This window comes from Pavona decussata, unplaced genomic scaffold (assembly GCF_977016875.1).
Source record: "Pavona decussata unplaced genomic scaffold, jaPavDecu1.1 SCAFFOLD_19, whole genome shotgun sequence".
Taxonomy (NCBI): domain Eukaryota; kingdom Metazoa; phylum Cnidaria; class Anthozoa; order Scleractinia; family Agariciidae; genus Pavona; species Pavona decussata.
In genome coordinates, this window is record NW_028145442.1 from 2,287,404 (window position 1) to 2,310,251 (window position 22,848).

The 22,848-nt window shown below is 39.3% G+C and overlaps 2 protein-coding genes across 6 annotated transcripts in view; both read left to right on the forward strand.

The window, feature by feature from the left end:
* Positions 1-13,932, forward strand: part of LOC146487023 (GTPase-activating Rap/Ran-GAP domain-like protein 3) — a 32,421-nt gene extending 18,489 nt beyond the window's left edge. For 2 of the 3 annotated variants that reach the window (XM_085091531.1, XM_085091535.1), the window contains exons 9-27: positions 242-317; positions 897-995; positions 1,110-1,213; positions 2,532-2,637; positions 3,264-3,309; positions 3,405-3,511; positions 3,621-3,727; positions 4,124-4,225; positions 4,909-4,986; positions 5,584-5,647; positions 5,777-5,824; positions 6,277-6,372; positions 6,517-6,633; positions 7,600-7,763; positions 8,500-8,649; positions 8,756-8,825; positions 9,455-9,535; positions 10,200-10,318; positions 10,734-13,932. In XM_085091531.1, the coding sequence (XP_084947657.1) occupies positions 242-317; positions 897-995; positions 1,110-1,213; positions 2,532-2,637; positions 3,264-3,309; positions 3,405-3,511; positions 3,621-3,727; positions 4,124-4,225; positions 4,909-4,986; positions 5,584-5,647; positions 5,777-5,824; positions 6,277-6,372; positions 6,517-6,633; positions 7,600-7,763; positions 8,500-8,649; positions 8,756-8,825; positions 9,455-9,535; positions 10,200-10,318; positions 10,734-11,135 (2,136 nt within the window). In that variant the 3' untranslated portion in view covers positions 11,136-13,932. Of the gene's footprint in view, positions 1-241; positions 318-896; positions 996-1,109; positions 1,214-2,531; positions 2,638-3,263; positions 3,310-3,404; positions 3,512-3,620; positions 3,728-4,123; positions 4,226-4,908; positions 4,987-5,583; positions 5,648-5,776; positions 5,825-6,276; positions 6,373-6,516; positions 6,634-7,599; positions 7,764-8,499; positions 8,650-8,755; positions 8,952-8,986; positions 9,012-9,454; positions 9,536-10,199; positions 10,319-10,733 lie in introns of those variants that run through there. The other variant, XM_085091539.1, reaches the window with a different exon arrangement.
* Positions 13,933-15,521: 1,589 nt separating this feature from the next.
* Positions 15,522-21,879, forward strand: LOC146487024 (uncharacterized). Of its 3 annotated transcripts, XR_014858411.1 has the most exons (4): positions 15,522-15,624; positions 16,402-16,481; positions 16,840-20,857; positions 20,898-21,879. XR_014858411.1 is itself a non-coding variant. In XM_085091607.1 (3 exons), the coding sequence occupies exon 3, from the start codon at positions 16,841-16,843 to the stop codon at positions 18,095-18,097; it is 1,257 nt and encodes a 418-aa protein (XP_084947733.1). In that variant the 5' UTR covers positions 15,522-15,624; positions 16,402-16,481; position 16,840; the 3' UTR covers positions 18,098-21,879. The 3 variants fall into 3 exon arrangements, 2 of the variants coding, with proteins under 2 accessions (XP_084947733.1, XP_084947737.1); XM_085091607.1 differs by having other exon boundaries at positions 16,840-21,879; XM_085091611.1 differs by lacking the exon at positions 16,402-16,481 and having other exon boundaries at positions 16,840-21,879.
* Positions 21,880-22,848: the final 969 nt, after the last annotated feature.

The following is a 22,848-nucleotide window of genomic DNA, read 5'->3' on the forward strand; positions in this document are numbered from 1 at the left end:
TCTTTTCTTTCTCCTGTTTGGCCTGATGTCCACTGACTAATCCGGCGTTTGCGGCGAACGAAATGTTCTATGGAATACGAAAAGATATTGGAAGGAAGTCTCTTCTTATTTTTAAATTAAAATATTTTCGCTCTTTATGGCACGCTAAAAAGATTTCAGAGACCAACCAAGAGAGCTAGATATTAAAAGGAAGACTAAGGCACCATCCCTTTCAGCTTAATCTCACCACATTTCTTTCTAGGGATCCGTTAACTTCAAATTTGGAGTTCTTTATGCCAAACAAGGGCAGACTACGGACGACGAAGTTTTCAGCAATGGTAAGTTTTATCACTTCATCCAGCGGTGAAAATCCCTGCAAAAATGGATCCTCTTTTGCTTAAGAAGACTGGCCGTCTCTTTACAAAGGCCACGTTCGCGTCTTCCCCGTTGAGGCACGGATCCAAGAAAAAAGTGACCGTTTTCCGATAATGCGAGCGCCGAAGGCGCGAGGTTCTATAGGGGACCGGGGGCATGTGTCCCCGGAAAATTTTTTAATTTTAACTCCTGCAAGTGCCATTTCCTGGGTTTTCAAGTCACTCAGACAGGCATTTTCCATACTTAAACTGGGATTCTTTTTTTCTTAAAATGTCTATTTGTTGTTAAAAAAAAATGTCACCGTTTTTCGTAAAACGATGGAAGCCAGTCTGAATCTGCGCCTGCCATTTTTACTTCGTCCGTGATAACTGAGCCGGGACGTAACCCAGATTCTGATAGCGCAGAGTAGCTAGTTCTATCTTTACCACTCTGCCCCAGTTTAAATACATATCCATGCCAGGGTTATATTTAGTATTTTTACACATTTGTTACAAAAAGTTTGTGCCAGCGCTAACCTGGCGATGTTTTTTCACCCAATACAGTGACCGTTAGTGCAGAATTCGAACGATTCTTAGAGATACTAGGAGAAAAGATAGAACTCAAAGGCTGGCAGAAGTACCGAGGAGGGTTGGATGTCAAAAGTAAGCTTATAATATGATTCCTGCAAGTGCCACGATGTTCAGTAATTTATTTTCCTTTTTCTAGCCGTTCTCATACCACCTTCCTGATATTTTTTCACTCCTCTTTCATTCCAGATGACATGACCGGCTTGCATTCTCTGTATACGGTATACGAAGGACATGAAGTCATGTTTCATGTCTCCACTATGCTGCCATTTACACCTGACAATCCACAACAGGTGATGCGAAATAAATTTACCACTTATTATAACTTGATCATTTCAGTTTGTAGGCAGGCATTCAATCTTGCAGTTATGTTCTCGGTTTTTCAAAGAGCGGATAATTAACAAATCGACGGCAGTTTTCTATGGTCCATACTCTTACAGACCATAAAATGACGTCAAAAAATGTTCAAAAGTGGAACCACGAGCCGCAGGCGAGTGGTTTCACTGCCAAGTTTTGGACATTTTCTGGCGTCATTTTATGGTCTATAAGAGTATAGACCATAGAAAACTGCCGTCGATTTGTTTTTTACAATAACATGGAAAAAGTACGAGCGGAATTGGCTATTTTTTTCGTTGAGAAAGCGCGCGCGTTACATCTGACGTCATTTTTATTGTCTGTACTCTTATAGACAATAGCTACGAGCCAATCAGCGCGCGGAAATTTGGACAGTTATTGTAAAAAATGTATTGGTTGGAGTACATTTTGTCAGTTAGGTAGCGATTTAACCACTCGATAGAGTTTTCCGCTCTTTGAAGCACTGGGGCCTAGTGTCTATGTGTTAGTAAGCTTTTATTTATAATTAGCACTGAAAAGATAGGGGATGGGTAGTATTCGAGAGGGAGAGCTCATGCAATTTGTTACAACGTTCCATAAAGTACAGAGTAACGGCCCCCTGAAGCAACGGTAAAATATGAAGGTTTTAAGAAATCCCATAGCTGTAACTCGAGACCCTCAACTCTCCCCTCCCCTCACCCAATCCCTCCGCGAAAGTAATCATCTCAATTTTTACGTAGTAGGGGAAATAATGCATTTGTTTTGTAAAACTTTCAACAGGCTTTGAAAAATTTTGTACTGACGAGTGCAAAGGAAACTGCCCATACATAGACTTATCTCTACAGATATTTCTGGTGAAAACCCTTAGAGTAAAAAAATTGTGTTGATCATGTGTCTTGCCGGTACGATCATGTCAACAAAGGTCGGCGAGTAGAAAGTGCTCGATACTTATTCCGGTTATCTTTGATAAATGATAGGCCGATTTCCATTTGTCTAAACTGGCCGGCTGTTCGCATAGGGAATGCGCAAATTTGAAGACCTGGTTATACGCTAGTCCTATGGAATTCTGCCAGTAACGCGTAGCATTTTCGCAATGTCCAAGTTTGATAATTTTGTGGATCAATGCCTTCAAGATGACCCATTCCATTACCGGACTGACCGGTTTGGCTGGCCCGTTCTGGCAAGCGGAAAGCGCCCCTAGAGTATGTCAGGTTTTGCGGATGAAACAATTGTTGACATGTAACTGATTATGTTTACCTTTTGATACTTTCCTTTCAGGTGGAGCGAAAACGCCACATTGGGAACGACATTGTTATTATCGTGTTCCAAGACTGGGATGAGAAGTCTTCGTTCAGTCCTCCGGCGATCAAGTCTAAATTTGTCCGTATCCTTTAGAAAGATTTGATCCTAAGCCTGTATAATTTTTGTGGGGGTGGGGTTGGTAGGGGTGACGTTGCTTCACTACTCTTTTAGCAGCTTTAACGGATTACCCATAGAAAAACAGCAAAAACTTTACAGAAAGTTAAGTTTTTAATTTGAGAGTTAGAATTGTCCCTTCCCTGGTAAATATTGATAAGGGAGAAATGCAAAAGCTCAGTTAGGTGAAAAAGAACCAACGAGAGAATGCTTCTGCCTCGGTACAAATAATAATAATAATAATAATAATAATAATAATAATAATAATAATAATAATAATAATAATAATAATAATAATAATAATAATAATAATAATTAATAATAATAATAATTAATAATAATAATAAAAAAAATAAATAATAAAATCTTTCTTTATTATAATATTCCAAGCAAAATTGATATTTACAAGTTAAAAGTAGAAAAAAAGAGCTATTAAAACCTATTTACAATTCAATATTTAAAATTCATTTCGATTAAAAAAAAAAGAAATAATAATAATAAAAAAATAATAATAATAATAATAATAATATTTTATTCACTTAATATAGCTCCTAAATTAAGGTGTTCCATTGTTGCGTTCTTTAACTGCCCAAGACGTATACGCACTCGTTTCTTATAGTAAAACGGACAACAGCTACAGGTGAGGCTATTTGAATTTGTTCGCAACATTTCATTTGCTTATGAAATACATTCGAAAGTTTCCAACAGCTAACGGAGGAATTTACTTTACCACAGGTTAACGGTGTTCTCCGAGAAAAATGTTCCAATTTTCGGTCCGCCTTTGCCCTGCCCACCTGTTTTCCAAAATCACCAGGAATTCAGGGACTTTCTTCTTGTTAAGTGTAAGTATATTCTGCTTCAACTTGAGCTCTAAAACGTACATCGTGATCAACACCGAGAATTGTTCTCTTGGTGCATTTTCATTACTCATAAGTATTTTTTTCCTTTTAGTGATGAACGGCGAGAAAGCTGCGTACGCTTCGCCCACGTTCAGTAACAGACGTCAGCGGACTCTGGACAGTCTGATAACGAGGCTTCTTCAAGACCACATGCATGAAGTAAGTACTCATTCCATGCCAGTTCCAGTCCTCAAAATCTAATCCAAAACATTTGCGCACATGTCTTACCTCCTCCTTTTAAGTCTGATTATCGATTCGATGTATTTTATGCATTTCTTTTTGTAGGTTAATTAGGTAATAGTTACACACGACCCCTCAAGCATGTAATACTTTTTTTCTCATCGTGTTTAAATAAAGGATCTTACTGTTACTACTACCTCCTCATCACGAAAGCGACGCTAAGGGCAAAGCTTTACATGTGGTGATTACTTTTGCCTTGCATATGAATGGAAACTAATTTTCAAAATAAAAACTAAACGCGAAGCCTCCCTTTTAAACCCCACCGAACAAGTAAGGCTTCTTGTTCTCAGGGTATTATTGTTCTCTTGTTTGCAGAAACTCGGTGCGCGCAAATCGTGGAATGATGCTTTGGATTTGTCTCGAGGAAATAGCCGGAAAGGAATGGAGCGAGAACAAGCTTTTCTGCAGTTTGGACAGGTAAATATGTTTAAAACAACAACAACAACAACAACAACAACAACTCTACAAGAATTATTCCAACGGGTTATACATGAGTTAGTAGCTAGCTATAACAAACAAGGCGTAAGCGCCTAGTACTCATCTATTAGTTCATGACAACTTTTACACCTTTGTGTAGTTGGCAAATTGCCAACAGGGACCTCAGTTCAGATTTGACTACGAGTACAAGATTGAGTACGAGTACGACTTTTCAAATCTAGTTTATGTGGTTTAGATAACCGCTTGTAAGAAGACCCTAGCCGAATAAGATTGGTGTGACAAGCGGTTATCTAAACCACGCAAACTGGTTTTGAAAAGTCGTACTCGTACTCTGATCTGAAGGTTCCCAATGACTCAGGAATCCCATGTTTGCTTCGTTCTTATGAAATCGGAATAATAATGATGTTACCATTGCTTGGCCATAGTTTCTCGCTAGATATAAAGTCAAAACTCGATTTAAAAAAAAAAAAACGCCTATTGCTTAAGTCATCAAGTGCCAAGAAACGATAATCTTGTACTTTTTAGTTAACCATTTGTGATGAACCCACTTTGGTTGTTTTACGTTAATCTTTTCCTCTGGCCTGATCCTCCCCCCCCCCCCCCACCCCCCAAAGTCTCTCCCGCCTTCTAACCCATTTCTTTGGATTATTTCACTTTTCTAGTCCTTGAAGCTTAAGACAATTGTAAAAGGCGATGCCCCGACCAGTCTGGCGAGCACATCAGGAAACTCCAAAATTGAGGTCAGAAGAAATATTATGGTTCTTCTTAGTGAGATCATTATGTGCGTTCTGTGTATCTCTTAGGTCCCTTCCTCGCTGACACTTATATCCACCCTTCTAGCCCTCTCGTCGGGAAATTCCGTGCGGTTTTAATCATTAGAATGTAAGCTGGAGTCACCTGGCAGGAGTAAAAACTCCTTGTCCGCCAGAGAACCAAGAGAGCCACAGTGTGTGTAAATTCATAAGAACAAATGCTCAACGTAAGGGAACCATGCATAAACTGAAGAGGATAGACTCCTTTCAGCATAGATTTGGGGGCTGTCTTTACTGAATTCACGAAGGTGGGTTTTGCTACTAATTTATAGGTGAGTGTCGCTCTGTGTGCAGACTAAAAAGTTACAATCACATTATACGTTTCCTCATTTGACTGTTGATTAATAGCTGAAATTTTAACTGGAAAATGAGCATCATCCATTCACTCCCGCCCGTCCGCCCGCGCGGCGTCCGTCCGTCCGTCCGTCCGCCCGTCCATCCATCCACACTCTCTACTACTTTATTCATCACTGTTTAATCAGTCACGCTTATCTGACCATTTGATTATTTTCTTCTGTTCTGTAGCCGTGGGAGCCCCAGTGTATTTTCGAAGACTTTCCCACCAAAATATTTTGCGGCGATTCGTGGGGTGAGATGATTTGTCTGTTTATTTTTCGACGCTTACTGATTCTCAATATTCATTGAATGAATCATTTTATTACCTTCATTTTATCATTTTTATTTGGTATTTATAGATTACTGTATTTGTAATTAACAGGTAATAGTCTAATGCTGGGGACAGAGGATGGTATTCAAGTGCTCCAAGGTAGATTTTTTTTTATTCTTTGCTTTCTTTTGTTGATTTTATTCGATTCTCGACAAACCGTTTACGTTGAGAGCTCAGTATTTTGCTTATTTTGAGCACGCTTCTGGAAACCTCTTCGAGCGATCCAAGCAATTAGTTTTAAATGGTCAGGACTAAACAACGAATTCTAAAAGTAAAAAAATTTTGATGAAAGTTAGAAGAAAATCTCCATAAAGGACTTGGGAACAGCTAACAAAAACTGAAGACTGAAAGCTGATTGTTTTTCAACTCGCTCTCCCCTTTTTCTTCTCTATCGATCTGATTTTGAAGTGTTTTAAACGTATCACTAAACGTTTTCGAGATAAAAAAGCTTAAAAAGGAATCTTACGTCCAAAGAAATGACTCAATTGTAATACGTTTGCCGATACTTGCTAGTATTAAAGAAACAATTATTGCTTTTAACTCAATTTTAGGGGCAAAACATCGATACATATTCGACAAGGCTGTGGTTGCAAAACAGCTGAGTGTGGTAGAAGCGTTTGGGCTTCTTCTTTTCCGAGTTGAGAAAGGTAAACATTCAGACATTGGTACAGATAGTCATACACTGTCCTGGATTCCAAGATCGGAGATAAAATCTTTGCAGGCAGGATTACATGGTTTTGTAGCTGGCGTCTATGGTGTTACGTTGTAAACGTTTTTCTTGTGTTGTTTAGGTAAGGAATTTCACTCGTCCAAGTTATACGTGTTTAAATTGACGGACTTCGAAGATGAGGATGAAGAACCGAGGTCCAGGGCATTTTGCAAAAACCACAGTGTTGAGAAAAGCAAAGGTAACGTCAGAAGAAGTAGTGTCCTTAAATTTATCCAGTAAGTACGTTCGCTCGGCCGAAGGGACCTAAAGGAGAATAGGCCATTTCCGATTTGCTTTGATCCTCTTTCGAAAGCGAGGCTAAGTGCAAAGTTTTAATTCTGAAAATTAGTTTTCATTCATTCAAACAAAACAGATTTGCACTTAGCCTCGCTATCAGAATGAGGATCAAAGCATCTTGGAATTTGTCAATGACAGTGCATCACTGAGATGTTGTTCAAGAATGGTAACACTTTTCGTTCCTCTTTCCCACTGAACCAGCAATCATTCATGATCATAAAGAATTAACAAAGGAAACTTCTACTGTGAAGGAGGTTTGGATCCTAATTACTATTGAGTTTGGTGAACTTTTGCTTTGAATTTCAACAATAATTATTGGTTCAGAATAAGCCATGTGAAACACTAAAAAAATGTTTCATTCATCTATACAAACACCTGGAAGTTCGTTAAAAGAACTGGGCTGCACTTCGTCTTTTCCAGTCAACCCACTCTAAAGCAACTTGGTTTATTACGTCATCAAAAATGGCCGTGCAGCTTTCCACACCTTTGGCAATGAATATTTTTGCCGGTTCACTGTTATTGCATTGGTAGAGCGGTTTTCAATTGAGTGTCTAAAGTATTTTTGCTTTTACTGCGGCGGTAACTGCGCTCTTTTTGCAAAGTTGGCGCCATTTTCTCAACCAATGGTAAGCCAAACCAAAAACAATCGTGCACGCGTTTTCCCGCACTTGACGCCGGTTACACGCATTTGCTTCGAATTCTGATTGGTCCATTGTGCTGTATACGTCTGTTGTGATTGGTCAGAGAAATATCTTTGGTTTGGTTTTGTTTTGTTCTGTTTTGTTTTTACGACACTCAAACGAAAACCGCTCTAACTAATTTGACCACATCGTTTTTGCTTTAATTCCCCTGTTAATTGTTCCTACAGGATGCCATTTGTTCGCCGTGAGCCAGTCAGGTGAAGGCGAACTGAAGCTTGCAGTCGCTGTAGGACGGAAGGTGACGCTGTTACGCTGGAAACACCCTGTGGTGTGGAGCACATGGTCAGTGGGAAGCAACAAAGATGTGGCTGATGGATTTGAGACCATCAAGGTGTGATGCCAAACTGTGTATCCTAAACATTTGTGCACACAATAGTGAAGTACTTTCGTGTGATATGTCAAACCTTTATTATAACAAAACGCAAACCATGAGTGAATCTTGTCACGGTGTACCATCAAATTGGAGGTGTGGTGGTCGAGTCTTCAGTATTTTGCACTCTCAACCTGAATGGAAGTCGATATATTTCGATTCTTGATCCCTCTGTTGTCAACATGAATCACCTTTCCTCTTCCACCAAGATGAATAAAGATGCCGGCAAATCGTTAGAGGATCTTAGAAATACCAGTGGTAACCCTGCATCCTATACCATAACAACGAAAAATGACGATTAAAAATTCGTTACTCCATATTGCCTGTAATGTAACGCGATGCTGGTAACATTCTATGCCTTCTAAAAGCGCCGAAGATCAACTAAAATAAGTTATTTTTTTCAAATATCTATCCAATCACGAAAATTAAAACAATAAGCGGGCAACAGTGTGGGAAAGCTCAGCCTATGGATACAGCCACCTCTGATTGGTGCCTTCACGCAAGCTAAGGAAAGCTAAACCAACCTTTATTTGTGAATTTATCTGCATTCACAAAAGTTAGAAATACATTGCGAACACAAGACTTGACTGCAGCAGGAGGAAGAGTTTTAACTTCCTTTTTGTGTCCACGAATTCAAACCTACGCTTACTATTGTTCATTGACTGATTTTCGTGTTTCTCCTTTGTCTGTTGTTCAGGAAGTGACCGTGGGCGAGGCACCGATTCTAATGACCTTAGTGTACACAAGCTCTCATGAGAGCCTCGTGTGTGTGGGCTACAAACATCAGTTTGACCTCATCAGTGAAGCAGGAGATGTGTCTAAAATACACAGTGTTGACAAACAAAAGGTACTTAAGTGTCTTTGTCTCTTTGTGGCGCCATATAATGTCGATAAGTTTATAAATCATCACAGCACGGTCAGTGATTGATCTATTTGTTTTGCTGTCTTCACAGAAAGCGACTCTGGTCTCAGCTGTGGACGTGTATGAAGAAGAGGAATCCGAACTGCTTATTTCTTTCAATCGTAAGTCACATTCACAATTTAGAAACAAATCTTTCAAATTGAACATAAGAAAATCCGATCTAGCAGGAGGCAGACAAGTTGGCGTTTATAGCCGGGCGTAGTCGAGGAGTTGAACTCGGGGCTACCGTGAGACAACTCCAGCTAGCGGCCAGGGACTTGGACCCGCAACTTCGGGATTTGAAAAAACTGATGTAAATAGCCCTTTTCACGGTTGATTTTTCTCATTTACATTACAATGTTATCCAACGTGGATGCGAGGCAATTTCGTGCTAAAACTACAAAATAGCCCGAAATTGCCTCACATACATGCTAGATTTCATTGTAATTCAAATGAGCAGAGTTAACAGTGAAAAGGGCTATTGCCACCAGAATCCAAAACCTTTAGTGTTCTTAGATGGCCAAGTTATTTTCGAGCAATGATCTACTCTTAATTTATGCCAATGAGTTATGAAGTAGATGTTAACGAAAATAAGCCAAAACAAGTTTCAACGTTGATCTGTATACCCCAGGGTCTCTTGTTTCGGTAGCAATAAAGAGTTGCTTTGGTATTCAATGTTTTGATGAACATCATCGGTGCATGCACAGTTCATATCCTATGTTCTCATGATGTTAATTGACCTGTTTTTCAGACCAATCCATATTCAAGAGATTAACAGGGGAACAATCATCAAACTTCTCGTTCCGGTGGAACTCGGCGCCGAATTCAGTCGGTATGCACATTTTTTACTGCTTAAATTCACCGATTTTACAGTTTTTATTTTGAATAGTGGAGCAACTTTTCTTTGGCACAGAACCTGATAAGTTTCAAATTATTTCTCAAATAAATGCGCGGCTTCGGGAACGACTGTCTCCATGTAAAACGTTGCGGTCAAGCTCGTGCAGACAATAATCAACCCCTAGCCATCATTGCACAGGCGACACTACAGTGGAATACGATGAAAACTTGTGATAAATTCAATGAATAGAACGTTTTCATCACCAGATAGTGCTCTGGCAACGCAACATTTGTCAAACACTAATTTTTTTTAGTCTTTACAACAAGCGTTATATTTCTCGCGAACAAAAGATTTGGCGCGCATCAAAGCAAAGATTTGGCCGCGGAGCCCGAGGCTTCAACGCAACTTCGCTTCCAAAACTTTGCTAGTACGTAAAAAGTTCACGCTCTTTAGACAGGCTTTTTGAAAAGGCTCTCAGACTGCTCTAGTACAAAACAATAAACGCAGTACTTGTACTGCCGTGAATAAACAAAATTGCACGAGCTATATGAATGAAGTTACGTCTTGTTATCCTCACCGCCACACAATCGTAATTCTGCTGTTGTCTTGTCAGTGTGGGTTTTTTACTTATACATTTTTTGACTTGTCTTTATTTCAGTTTGTGCATTTCCTTATCTCCTGGCTTTCACCACGAACACGATAGAAATACGTCTCGTTGTTAACGCAAACTTGGTGCACACGCTGGTTTTACCCAAGGTCTGCCTCATATCAGCAAAGGTACGCTCAGCTAATTGATTTTATAAGTTGCCACGAAGCCTAGCAACTTGCCTAACATCAATTTATTTTGCTTTGTTTGTTTGCTCGTTGTTTTTGTGATAATTGTCTCGTTAATACTAAGCTAAATTTATGATTAATTTCCTAAGCCGTACTCGAAAATAGACAAGTCATAGTACTTGAAGTTCTTAGCTGTTTTTCCAAAACGCCTGAAGGACTTGAAAAAGTTGGTCCAGGACTCTCAAGTTACAATAGATGTGTAACTATCGACAGTCAAAGATGTTTGTTTTATAGTGAGCTTAAAAAAAACTTTTTCAGAAACAAAATCTATTAAGGAACTCCCGTATCCTAGATAAAAAAATCAGACGATGAGCACTTCGGAATTTTCACAATTTCTTGTGAACGTTTTCTTCAACAGGCGGACATTTACTTCAGTGCATCTCCACCCAAACGATCGAACGGGTCATCTCAAGCAGCCAGCAGCGGTCCGGGACCGGTGGCTCCCACCGCCGCCCAAGAGCGAACTTCACTGTACAAAATATCCACAATTTCTTTGATGGGACAATTTCTCGACCCTCCGCTTTCGCGCAAAGTGCAGCTCGATGTCTCGGCACCTGCAAACGGTAATCACGCAAGTGATGATGAACTCGCTACCAGTACCCAGCGGAGTGATTCTCCTGTCAAAGAAGAGGACACTGTCCACAGTGATGTTCCCGCGAGTAGAACTACTTCGTGTCCGTGGGAGCGAAAAGTCTCTGAGCCCGTTGATCCGAGGGGCGCTGTCAAGTATTCGGGTAATTTGTCATGGACAACGGTGTGAGGAATAGAAACTTCAAATTCACTGTTAGTTTTGCTCTTCTTGATCAAACGTTTTAGTTGGTAGATGAAGTAGCACCAGTGGAAGTTATAATGAAACAAACAAGCCGTTGTCCTCGCTTTCTCTCACCAAATATTGATGACAAGTGTCGACCCCGCTACTATACACGTTCCAGAAGGCAAACGTCGCGCGTAGAAGACTACTGGTAGAGAGATAATCCGGAAGTGTCCCGTTTGCCAAGCGTATCATATTGAACCAGTCGCTTCTTAAATGGTTCGTGTAAATTCGTAGTACTGATTTTGGTCACACTGGCCTTCAAGTCTCGTCCGGCGTAGTGTGGTGAGCGCAGTAACTTTACCTCGTTTATTTTGACAGCCTCTGCTGAAACAAGCCGGTAATGGAAAGTGTTGAAATTTAGTTGATGTAGAAAGCAATAGCAGCTGCTTAGTAATGACGACTTCCATTGGTTTACCGTTTACCATCTAAACCATTGAACCGGTTCTTCTTGGACGAGCCAGATCTCACAATTAGTGAGCTGAACTGCCTTGTTTGCCAGATGCACTCTCCTTCCGACCCATTGCTCAAATATCGACAGTTGTACCTCCAAGGTGCAGTACTGAACATCCAAACGTTTTTAGAAGCTAGACATAAGATGAAATATATAAATATGTTCAAATGATAGGAAAGTATGCTTTTACCGGAATATCCATTCCCTCCATTAACGCCTCCCCACCCCCCCCCCCCCCAACTTAAATTATCATTAGTTTTTCTTGTGCAATGTCAACTTCGTTGTACGAAGGACATAAAATTCCGGAAACAACGCTCTTCCTCGAGCCTTTCCGGCTGGTTTCGAGTAATGTGGTATGATTACCTTATCACTGATAAAATAGTCTGCCAATTCAAAATTTTCTCAATTGGCTTGAGCTTTGTGAAGATTGTAAGGCGGCAGTTGCCAGAGGAACAACTGTTGTTTTAGGTAAAAAATCTTCTTTTTTTTTTACTGTTTGCGTGAGCCCACAATTGTTCAGACATTTTGTCTGAGCTTTCAGGACTCTCGTTCAGCGACTGGGCTGATGTTAGTCAACCACATATCAGCATCATATCCATTTTTGTGAAACTCCTCAAAATCCTTGCCTTTTTTTTGTCGCCATGTCATGATGGCGAAATAATCATCCAGACAGCCGAGCTGACGAATTCACCCTCCTCCCTCCTGCTAGCAAACAAAATCACTACCACTTGGACCACGTGTTGCCTCCATCTTGCATCATAGCATGCACAATTTGGGAGGTTGTGTGTTCATTTTAGTGGTAATTAGAATGCGTTTGCTGCAGTTAGTGTGCCTGTAAAATGTATTGTAGTTAGATTTATATTATAGGATCAAATCTAAGATATATTTCGTACTGTTCACATTGTACATTTACGAAAGAGAGAGATAGTCTTACATTGTTTGATAAATGTTATTTAATTAACGGTTTGATCAGTGAAACGAAGGACAATATTACTAGTTTCCAGGCTTCGTAAGTAAGTTGATTCGGTTTCGTGATATCGCCGAAACGATGTAAATTTTAAGCTTGGAAAAAGACTTTAGGCACACTAACAATTACATTGCTGTAAAATACCGGTGTCTGATATGAGTTCATTTTACTAGTCCGTGAGCCGAAGCCTCGTTAATCAACATTGACAGAATGTGGCCCATCAAGTTCAAATCCAGTTAAGTTCTTTTTTTTTTTCTTGTTCGTTTTCATCGGAGCAATTTGACGTCCATGACAAAAAATGTTGCTTTCCTTTGCTCCTCGTTTGCATTTTTAGCTATGTCAAGAGTTCCTTTCCACCATAGAAGAACGTTTTGCGTTTGCGGAAACAATCGGAGTTCTTATCATTGGCCATATTTACTGGGAATTCTTTCCTAAATAAAGATGACACCTACATGGCAGTCTGATGGGCTACGAACTAGTAAAGGGATGCATATCGAGACTGAATATGAGCAATGTATTGTTAGTGGAATGCATTTAGCGTGCACGGAAACCGCTAGTTTCCATCCGGTAAGGTTTAGGGCTTGTCTTGCAATCCGCGTGAGACGAGCCCAACAAATATCTGCGCAGGGGGCCTGGAGACTAAGTGTCGCGGAAAACCTCATCGCGCAGCGACAAGAATCACGTGTACGTTTCTTTTCTCACGCGGCTATCACTTTACGTATTCTACATAAGACTTCAGTGAATCCCGTAATGAGTGTCCTAGCTGTTATCACTAGAACCGTATGTCGTTGACTGATGCTGTTAGAATGCAGCGCGGTTGTTGTTATTATACCTTTAGAAGGAAAATGTATTTAAATAATTTTTTTATTTAAGAGAGACGTTTTAATTAAGGGTGCTTGCTCGATTGGCCTTATTCCAGAATGGGAGTTAGCCTGTGTAATAGGAGCAAAATCATCAGCGCATGCGCGAGAGGCTTCATCGCCATTCCGTCCACTAACGCAAGTATCCACACACGCTCCCTAAGGAAATGGTACTCCGTAAAAGCCTGTTACACTGGCAGGCCAAGTACCTTAAATGGGTAATTAAGGGCACTTAAAACATGGTGTATCTTCTTGTTCAGCTTATTCTGGAATATATCCAATCGAAGAAGCCTTAAGTGAGTGCGTGATTACAAGGCGCTATTTACAGGAAAACATTAAAATGTTTTCAAGATAGACGAAATAGAGCCTGTACACGCGTCAAGACTGTACATTTATTTTGCAATGATAAAAAAAGTTACGATATAGTTTGAAAAAAGTAATAAAGATAAGAAACAACTTAAACAATGACAGTTTTGTTTGTTTTGTCTTTGTCTTCTCGTGCGCAGCTGACTCGTGTGGGGAGCGGGTAATTAAAGGGGCACTATCACGGAGACTTTGCTGTATGTTGGCCAAAACAGCTCAAGTATGTGACGAACCCCTTCTTTAACGTGAAATCGCTCCTGGGAGAAAAATATGAAATGATTTTTCCATTGAGGAACAAACTATAATCAGTTTTTAGCGATTTCTCCAAAATTCACAAGTGGGACTTGAAAAATATGTACAATTTTTTTCCGAGTTGCAATCCATTTTCATCCTAGAGATCTGCAAACAAAAATGATTGATACTAGTTTCCACGCCCTAGTAGGGTTATGTTTTACAAAATTGAACCATTTTTTTAACGTTTCCATCAATACAAATATGTTTTCTCTCTATTCAAAGTGACGCTAAAAATAGGAGACACTACCCCTTTAGTTTCATAAGGGAAGGCCTGGGCCGGATGCATATCTCCTTACCCTTCTAAATAACAGCTTTTACTGAAACGGTACTCTTTCTCATACATGAAACAAAAAAATGCACCCCATTCCTAAACCTCAAAGGTAAGCCAATGACTTGAGAATATCCCCAACATTATTTGTACTGCAGGACTATTCGCACGGCAGGAAGCGAAAACTTTTGCGTTGTAATAGCCCTTTTCACGGTTGATTTTTCTCATTTGCATTACAATGTTATCCAACGTGGATGCGAGGCAATTTCGGGCTGAAACCACAAAATAGCCCGAAATTGCCTCATATACATGCTAGATTTCATTGTAATTCAAGTGAGCAGAGTTAACCGTGAAAAGGGCTATTTCTGCTGAGGTTTTCGGATTCTTGGATTTGATTGTTACTCTTTCAGTTCGCAGTCAATTTTTTTGCAATCCTTCAAAATGCTTAAATCTTTAATTTGTCATTCTACTAGCCTGTGTACATCCGCCTCCTCTCCTTAAAAAAAAAATCGAGGGGAGGAGGCAGATGTACACAGGCTAGCGCGCGTACTGCCAGATTGAAAATGGCTCTCCTTTCGGATGGATCCTCCTTGTATACACAACTACCAAAAACTGAGGCCGGGGACCGAGATGTTTCGTTCCACTAAAAAAGCAAGTCGAACGTCAAGAGCGGGCCCCACTTACCTGAATTATATGGAGTATTAACCCGCTGGTACACATCTCTCTAATTAACAAGGGGGAAAAGACATGCCCTTCAAGGGGTCCTTCTGCAGGTACCGGAGTCCATTGTATTTTTTATTGTTTTCGACCTATTGTGGTCAGGTCTTGTTTGGATTTGTTTTGTTTTCTGTCTTCTTCTTCTTTTGTTTTACAGCAGTTCGATTCTTCATCGCAGCATCACTTTGCTTCGCATAATCACATTGTCTCTCTTCACCAGTTACGGGGTGACCAAAATTGGTGAGCACAAATACTTTTGTTCTTGGGCCATCGTAGCTTGATCAGAAATAAAATACAAACAGCGGTGATAAACATAACACACTCGTGCACAAGTTATATAAAATGTGCAAGTTTATTATGTTTATATGTTTAGTTTGTGACCACGATTGGGGGCTTGGTAACCCGGCCAGGTGTTTTGAGTCGCCATTCACCACGTGAGTTTGTTTGTTCGTTCTTCTATGGAGCACATTTTGCAGAGCTGAAGGAAGGTTTTATATTTCGTGAAGAATACCCAGGTTTGTTATCACTGGTTTCCTTCCCTAAGTTAGTTTTAGACTTGTTTCTTTTTGTAGTATCGTTTTGGGGCATTCAGGAAAGAGGGAAGCTGTCAAGTACACAATGACAGCGTACCGTGGGCACGTTTGCATTTTTGGGCCGTTTTAGTCGAGATTCATTGATAAGTTCATTAATTTCACAGTGGTCTGCTCTTTATTCACATCTCAGATAGTCACTGTAAGGGTTTACTTTGCTTTTTCTTGATTTAATAGACGGCAAAGGAGAAAGACTCGCATTAAATGCTTTGCCATTATATGAATACCCGACGTACAAAGAAGCATTAAAACCTAGCTTTAAATATGGTGGCACTCGTTCGAACCATCCATAGAAATTTAGCACACTTCTCTGCTCTCTTTTTTCCCTCGCACAATCCCACTATGGAACAGCCTACCGAAATTATCTGCCACTAATGCAGAGTCAACTGCTCTTTTACAAAGGAACGCTTTACCAACTATAAGACAAACATATTGTGCAGTGGTATATTACTTTATTGTTGTATGTAATATGATGCTGTGATTATTCACTTATATGTTTATTTATTTACTTAGTTTGCCAGTTAATTAGACATACATATTTTTCTGTTTCCTTTCCCACCCTGACCACTTCTTAATATTCTTAATATCCTCTATAGTCTTCCAACTGCTAGGATCATTAAATATGTATGTATAAACATGTATGTATTTTGTGTGATTTTTTGTGAGCGGTGTGTCAACAACAACTGGCTATTTTGCCCACAGCCTCTCTACTGACCAGATGTCTTAGGTTGAACAACTTCGTCTTCAATACACTTGACTGAAGAGATGTTGTCAGGTTAAAGGTATAAAGAAAGAACGATAAGACCTAACAGCTTTCAGGGAATTGTTTGATGTATGAACTTATTTACATTCTTCTTGCTAGAAAATAAAAGCACATGTGGATTTTAAGGCTTAAAGTTTGCTATGTCTCTCAGACAAGAGAGAAGCAAGAAATATACTCATGCTGATTAGATCACGCAAGAATTCCATCAGGTTACATCGTTCACACTTTGCAAGGCCGGCGATGTTTCTTCAACTGAGTGTATTGGAGTGCCTTTTATCAGACATGCTGTGTGCATAAATGTTAATTAATAAATTAAAATGATGTCAACCTATTTCAAACCTTTAAAACTAATATTTCCTTTGTTGTGTTGTTTTCAGGATGAGTAGTTCAGAAGAACTATCGCAGTATGAAAGTAAAGATACCAAGAACATTCAATCTACAAATGGCGAAACACACGATGACTGGCGCCCTGCAATTCCAAGAGACATGTTTGGATTGTATGGAGTACATGTGAGTAATCTTCCATCTGGTATTTTGGATTCATCGCTTGAAAAAGCATTCTCTGTTGTTGGTTGCGTGAAAGTCTGCAAAATCATGGAGAAAAAACATTTTCCAGTGTATGCTTTTGTTAAGTTTTCATTGCTTAAAGAAGCCCAAGATGCCTTGTTGAAGTTTGATGGATACAAACTGAATGGCAGTGTCTTGGCTGTGAGACCCGCCTATGTTTCCCATAAATACAAAGGAAATCACTTGCAGAGCCCTAAAAATGGCCACTGTGATGACACATCCTCAGAAGAGGGCAGAGATGACCGCAATAGACACAAACGGAAGGAGAAACAAAGGACAACTTATGTAATGGGTTCATCTGATTGCCGTGTGAAAGATGGAAGACTGAGTGATAGCGATGTCGTTATGTTTAATGGAACAACAGGAAAAGTATCTCCACCAAGAAATGCTAATGGGGGCCGATTACTGGCTCCACGGTTTCAAAAAGATTGCCCACCTAAGACTTCAGTATCTAACACCTCACAGCAATGCCATGGATTTCAAGATTTGCCTCCTTCTAGCTCTCACATGTCAGATACAAGCTCATCAGCATTCAGACCATATCAGGGGAATTTGCAAGAGTCTAATTTGAAGAGTAATGGCCCAGTGGACAATGGTGTCAGGAATGTGGCTTCTTCTCTGTCAAATCTTGAACTCTCATCTCCAGAGAAGAAGTACACATCATCTTCGAATCATATCCAAGAGAATGGTTCTTTAACATGGCAGCAGGGTGGGGCACAAGGCGTAACCTCTTGGAGTCATACAGGGGGCAAGGGAATCATGTCCTGGTCAAACAGCAGGGAGCACCCAATGAATAATCCAGGCAGGAAAGATTGGAGTCCTCAAGCAAAGTCTGGAGTTTCTTCCTGGAGCACGGCTGACGTGGTTCAATATTTTTATTCCGGTGACTGTGCCGAGTATGCGGGTTTCTTCCAAGAGCAGGAAATTGATGGCAAGGCCCTGTTGTTGTTAAACAGAGACACACTCCTGCATTTCATGAAAGTTGGTCCTGCTCTCAAGGTCCTGCAGTTAATAGATGAGCTGAGATCTTGTTGCCCTCCACATGCCACTAGTTCAAATGGCTGGTGAGCTGCTTGATAGTTTCTGCTGTGTTTTTCATGTCTTGCCTTTGTCAGATTAACTTGAGCATTGTGTCATTTCAGGAAACATGCATACCCCACAAACTATGGAAGGTTTGTTTTCGTTTGGTTTGAGCCTCCTTTACTCCTTTGGAAATTACAGTTTAGCTTGATTCTTTTCTTTAACCCTTTAACCCCTAATATCAAAGAACAAATATTTCTTCTATCTTGTCCCCATATTTTTCTTATAAAATTACCGGGGAGAGGTTATTAAAATATCGACAAAAATTCACCTTGGGTGATCATATTCTTAATTCTTGTGACCTCAGGGGTTGAATAAGCATTGATATTACAAGGAGAAATTTGATGCTGATCACTGTTAGGGCTTTCATGTTATATGCCCCCTTGGAATTCCAGTGACCTTCCTTGTGGCAGTTATGCATATTTTCTGGAAACACAAATTCTCACATGACTCTTATGGATGAATACCTCAAGGTATGTTAGAAAATTTATTGATGAATTTTATGTTAGCAACATTGTTTGACGTTACTGTTTTGGTTATAGAAATATTTTTGGTTATTGTTCAAGTCATTCTTCATTTCAATATTTATTAATAAATATTTTTACTTCCTGGTCATTTTTTAAAGATATTTTTCTTGAAGAAGTGAAAATGATCAAAACTACTTTGATTTTAAAGCTAAGTGAAAGTAGGTCATTTAACTTTTTTTCACTTATTTTCCCGAGTGTGAATTTCATGATTAAATTCACTTTCAGAAAAAAAAAAAATGAATATGAGGGCATTCTTTACAAAGGTTAGAGCTCTTTAATGTCTTTTTTTTCTCTGAATTGCAAAACTAGTGCCTCATAAAGTTCACTTCCATGAGGTTTGAAAAGTTGAAGTAAGGTAATGAAGCTTGGATTTAGTTAATATAAAGAAATCACCTCAGTCAATTTGGGGTTTCAAAGAATATTATAAGCTGTTTATTTGCAATTTCTTGCTTATAGTTCAAAGTTTTATATCTGAATGTATAATACCATGCATACATCACTTTGCCTTTAAAATGTAAGCTCCCACTTTGGGGATTGAATTATGTTGCCAGTACAAGTTTTTGTAAGCAATCTTTGGGAATGGGTTTATCTCAAATCGACTCTTGACATTGTAGTGGCATTTTTTATCAAATTGTGGTGCCAACAAATAAAGAAAATTATGTATTTTAATAGTTAATAACGTCAAAATTCAGAAGTGCAGGTGTACATGTAGCTCTCAGCATAGCATTTTAGGGACTGGTCTGTGGCATTGTGTTGTTTCCTTAGAGAAAAACTTGTGGTGCATTGTGTCTCCACCCACCCCACCAAAGTGTATAAATGGATAGCAACAAGCTAACAAAATGCTGGGGTAACTCTGTGATAGACTTGCTTCCTATTCAGAGTTTTTTTGGGGGGAAGGGAGGGGGGTAGATTGTACAGTTAATAATCCTTATAATTAAGCAATTATTGCTGTAAGGTTAAGGTCTGGCTGTGTGGGATGTCTGTGGCCTAACATTCTGTGTGGGGTGTCTGTGGCCTATCATTCTGTGCGAGATTTCTGTGGCCTGTGACATTACCATTTACTCGTTGAAAATGTTTCTTACATAAATGATACCCTTATCTTCAAAGGGTTCACAGTTTTCAGTAGCATATTAATTATATGACCATAGTGATCATAACAGCCATCATTTCTTTAATTATAGTAAATTGTTGATTTGAAGGATCTCCTGAAAATTCTGGACCTTGCAAACATGTCTTAGTTCGCCACTCCCTTTTCATGTCATATTGTTTCACCTTTTTTGTTTCTATTATAAAATGTGAGTCTAGGTTGTTATTGGACTCTTTTTATTTTACAGTATCTATTAGCAGCGAATTACCACACAGTTTTGATGTTATTCTAGTAAAAATAAGGTTTGCTTCCCCCAAACATGGTTGTCATATTGAAATTCCTCCTTTAAATTTGCACATGAGACAAAAAAAAATTTGAGGCTACATGTAAATCGACTATTTGTTTTGATCAATCAAAAGATTTTGTTTCTGTCCACCAATGAATTTGAATCGTAGTTCATCGTTATTAAGTTACTAGCAAAATTTGGAGGCTGGTATTTTTCCAGGCATATATGCATTGCTGGTATGCAAAGGGCCATACCATGTGCAGAGTCAACTGCATTTGGTGCAATAGGCTAGCTTGTTCTCTCAGTATGCATGTTATTTCAGCATTTTAATCTTTTTTTTAACTTGATCCCTTTTGACAAATTCCTGGCAAATTGGTATTCTTCGTTTTCTAACTACCAATTTTCTTGTTCATGTTATGAATGCAAGTCAAAGGTCTTCATCTGGTCCCAGTCAATTACATTTGTAGCATTTGAAATTTTTGGGCATTTTAAAAGTGTTCCAGGTAATCAGAGGGGTCATCCAAAAAGCGACACCAAAGTATTATTGGATCAGACATGATTATTGTGCTACGTTAATTTTTAAATCTTTGATCAAAGTACTAGATTGTGAAGGGGGACACAGATTCGCGATCTGTGCATTCCTTGTGTCTCGATCCTGATCGAAGCGTAATTCTTCGGTGGCATTTTCCTCTGGATAATACGAATACTCTTCGTCCTTGTTAATCTGCAGGTTGTCCTTGTTAAACTACAGATCATCCTCGTTGATCTGCAAGTCGTACGCGTCTGCTTGTAACTCGGCCATGATTTGGTCGTTTACAATCTGCACTTTTTCCTCCGTGTTCTCCAAAGTTTTGTGGCGTAGGATGAAAATCAAAATAACGGTACAAGGGATGTTTTGATCAAAGTACCAGATTGTGAAGGGGATACTGCTCCAGCTCTCGATCTTTTCGCTTTAGATTCCCGTTTTGCACATTCCTCGTGTCTTGATCCTGATCGAAGCGTACTTCCTTGTGTAGCAGATGTGGTTCTGTCAGTAGTCAACTGAAAGTGTTTTATTTGTTCTTTGAATCTATTGATCTTCTATAACATATTTTACTTTTCTTTGGTTGTTGGTTATTTATCAAGTTAAACAAAGTCCAGTTAGGAACAAGTGCATTGCTTACCAAGTTTCGTCTCCGAGAATTCTCTCGGTCTTGTCATCTCGTGGAGTCTTCGGTAGTACTCCTACATCTATCTTATTGGGCAATCGAAAGCGTACGTTCTTTGGCTGCTTTTGTGATTTCCTGCCCAAACCAGCACTTGTTCTCTGACTGTGACAAGCTTTATCTGTTTCTCTCAGCTTCAGCTGAAAGATGATACATTGGCTTAGGGCTATCTGTACTTATTGTTTTCTGCTTTAAGTTTCCTTGGAGATATTGTATTTCTTTGCGATAGTACAGTGTAGAGAACGTTGATGTCCCTCAAGTTCTTCGTTCGTCACATGCCAGAGTCACTTTATTTTGATATTTTTGTTAAATATCTTTTTCAGAAAAGGATTCTGGTGTATTTCTGGGGACTTCGATCCTTTGTTACCTTAAGTGAAAAAAAAAAAAAAACGGTACGTTTTTCAAGGCGTGTCAAATGCGCTTACTCATGATGACAACACTAGTTGTCACTTTCTCAAGTTAAGCGTTGTTGAATATTATCTTGGTGTTGTTATCACACACCGTCGTTTACCTCGAATTGTATTAATTTTGAGATTAAAAGTTATCTTTAAGCTTACAAAGAATTATCGAATAATAACTTTATAATACAGTATGAAACTGTTCTTGGTATCTGTAAAGAGTATTTTGCGATTGAAAATAAAGATTTTTACATTTGTGTCTTTCGATGCCTTGAAGTGGATACGTATATAAGATGATCATCAGAGACCCAGGGGCAGATTGTTGAGTCAGAAGGAAGTCAAAACGGGTGAGTTTACAAGTATGAACGAGCATTTTTGTGAACTTACCCGTTTTGACTTCATCTTAACTCACTATCTGCCGTCTCGGTCTTAGAGGATGGTAAAAAATTGATCCCGGAACGCTAACTTCTACAAGTAGAAATACAGTAAACATCCACAATGTGTTTAAAGGTCAGCCTGAATAAGTCTTCATATATTTTATATTGTAAGGTTCTTATATAACAGCTGGGCCCGGTTGTTCGAAAGCCGATTGTCATTAATCCCCGATTAAAAATTAACCAAGGTTTTCATCTCGCTTATTTTAAATGTTTTCAAGAGCTAAGTTTAAGCTAATGGTAAAGAAAAGTCTAAGTCAAAACTAAAAGGATAAAAATCTTTTGGAAGAATCTTTATTGATTAGTCATTAAACTTGAATCAAAGTTTATGTTAACCCAGGATTAGCTTTACCGGGGGTTCGTAATCCATTTGTTCTTTTATGCGGGTGTTTACTGTATCGGCTTACTTTAAATCTGCCCTGCTACCTATCCGTTGTACCAGCCTTGCAGTTTAATTGTGGCCCCGGTGGGTGAAGGCACTCGGATGTATTCCCCCTCCCCGCACCACCACCTCTCTTTTCCGTCCACATACCAACTTTTACCAAAATGGGAAGATTTTTGTTTAACCCCCTTTCTTACACTAGACACTGGATATTTCCCTTCGTTATTGGAACAGAAGGAAGAAACCTTACCCTTGGATTGTAATTTCTCTCAGTGTTTAGACTGAAAACAGATCACGCGCGCAAAGTCATGGTAAAATTATGCACATTAGAATTAGAGTGAACGAGGAGGGCTTCGCTGATCGATAGATCCATCGCGCGCTACAGAACTTACGAGAAAAAAAAGACTGTTTGCGGTCCAC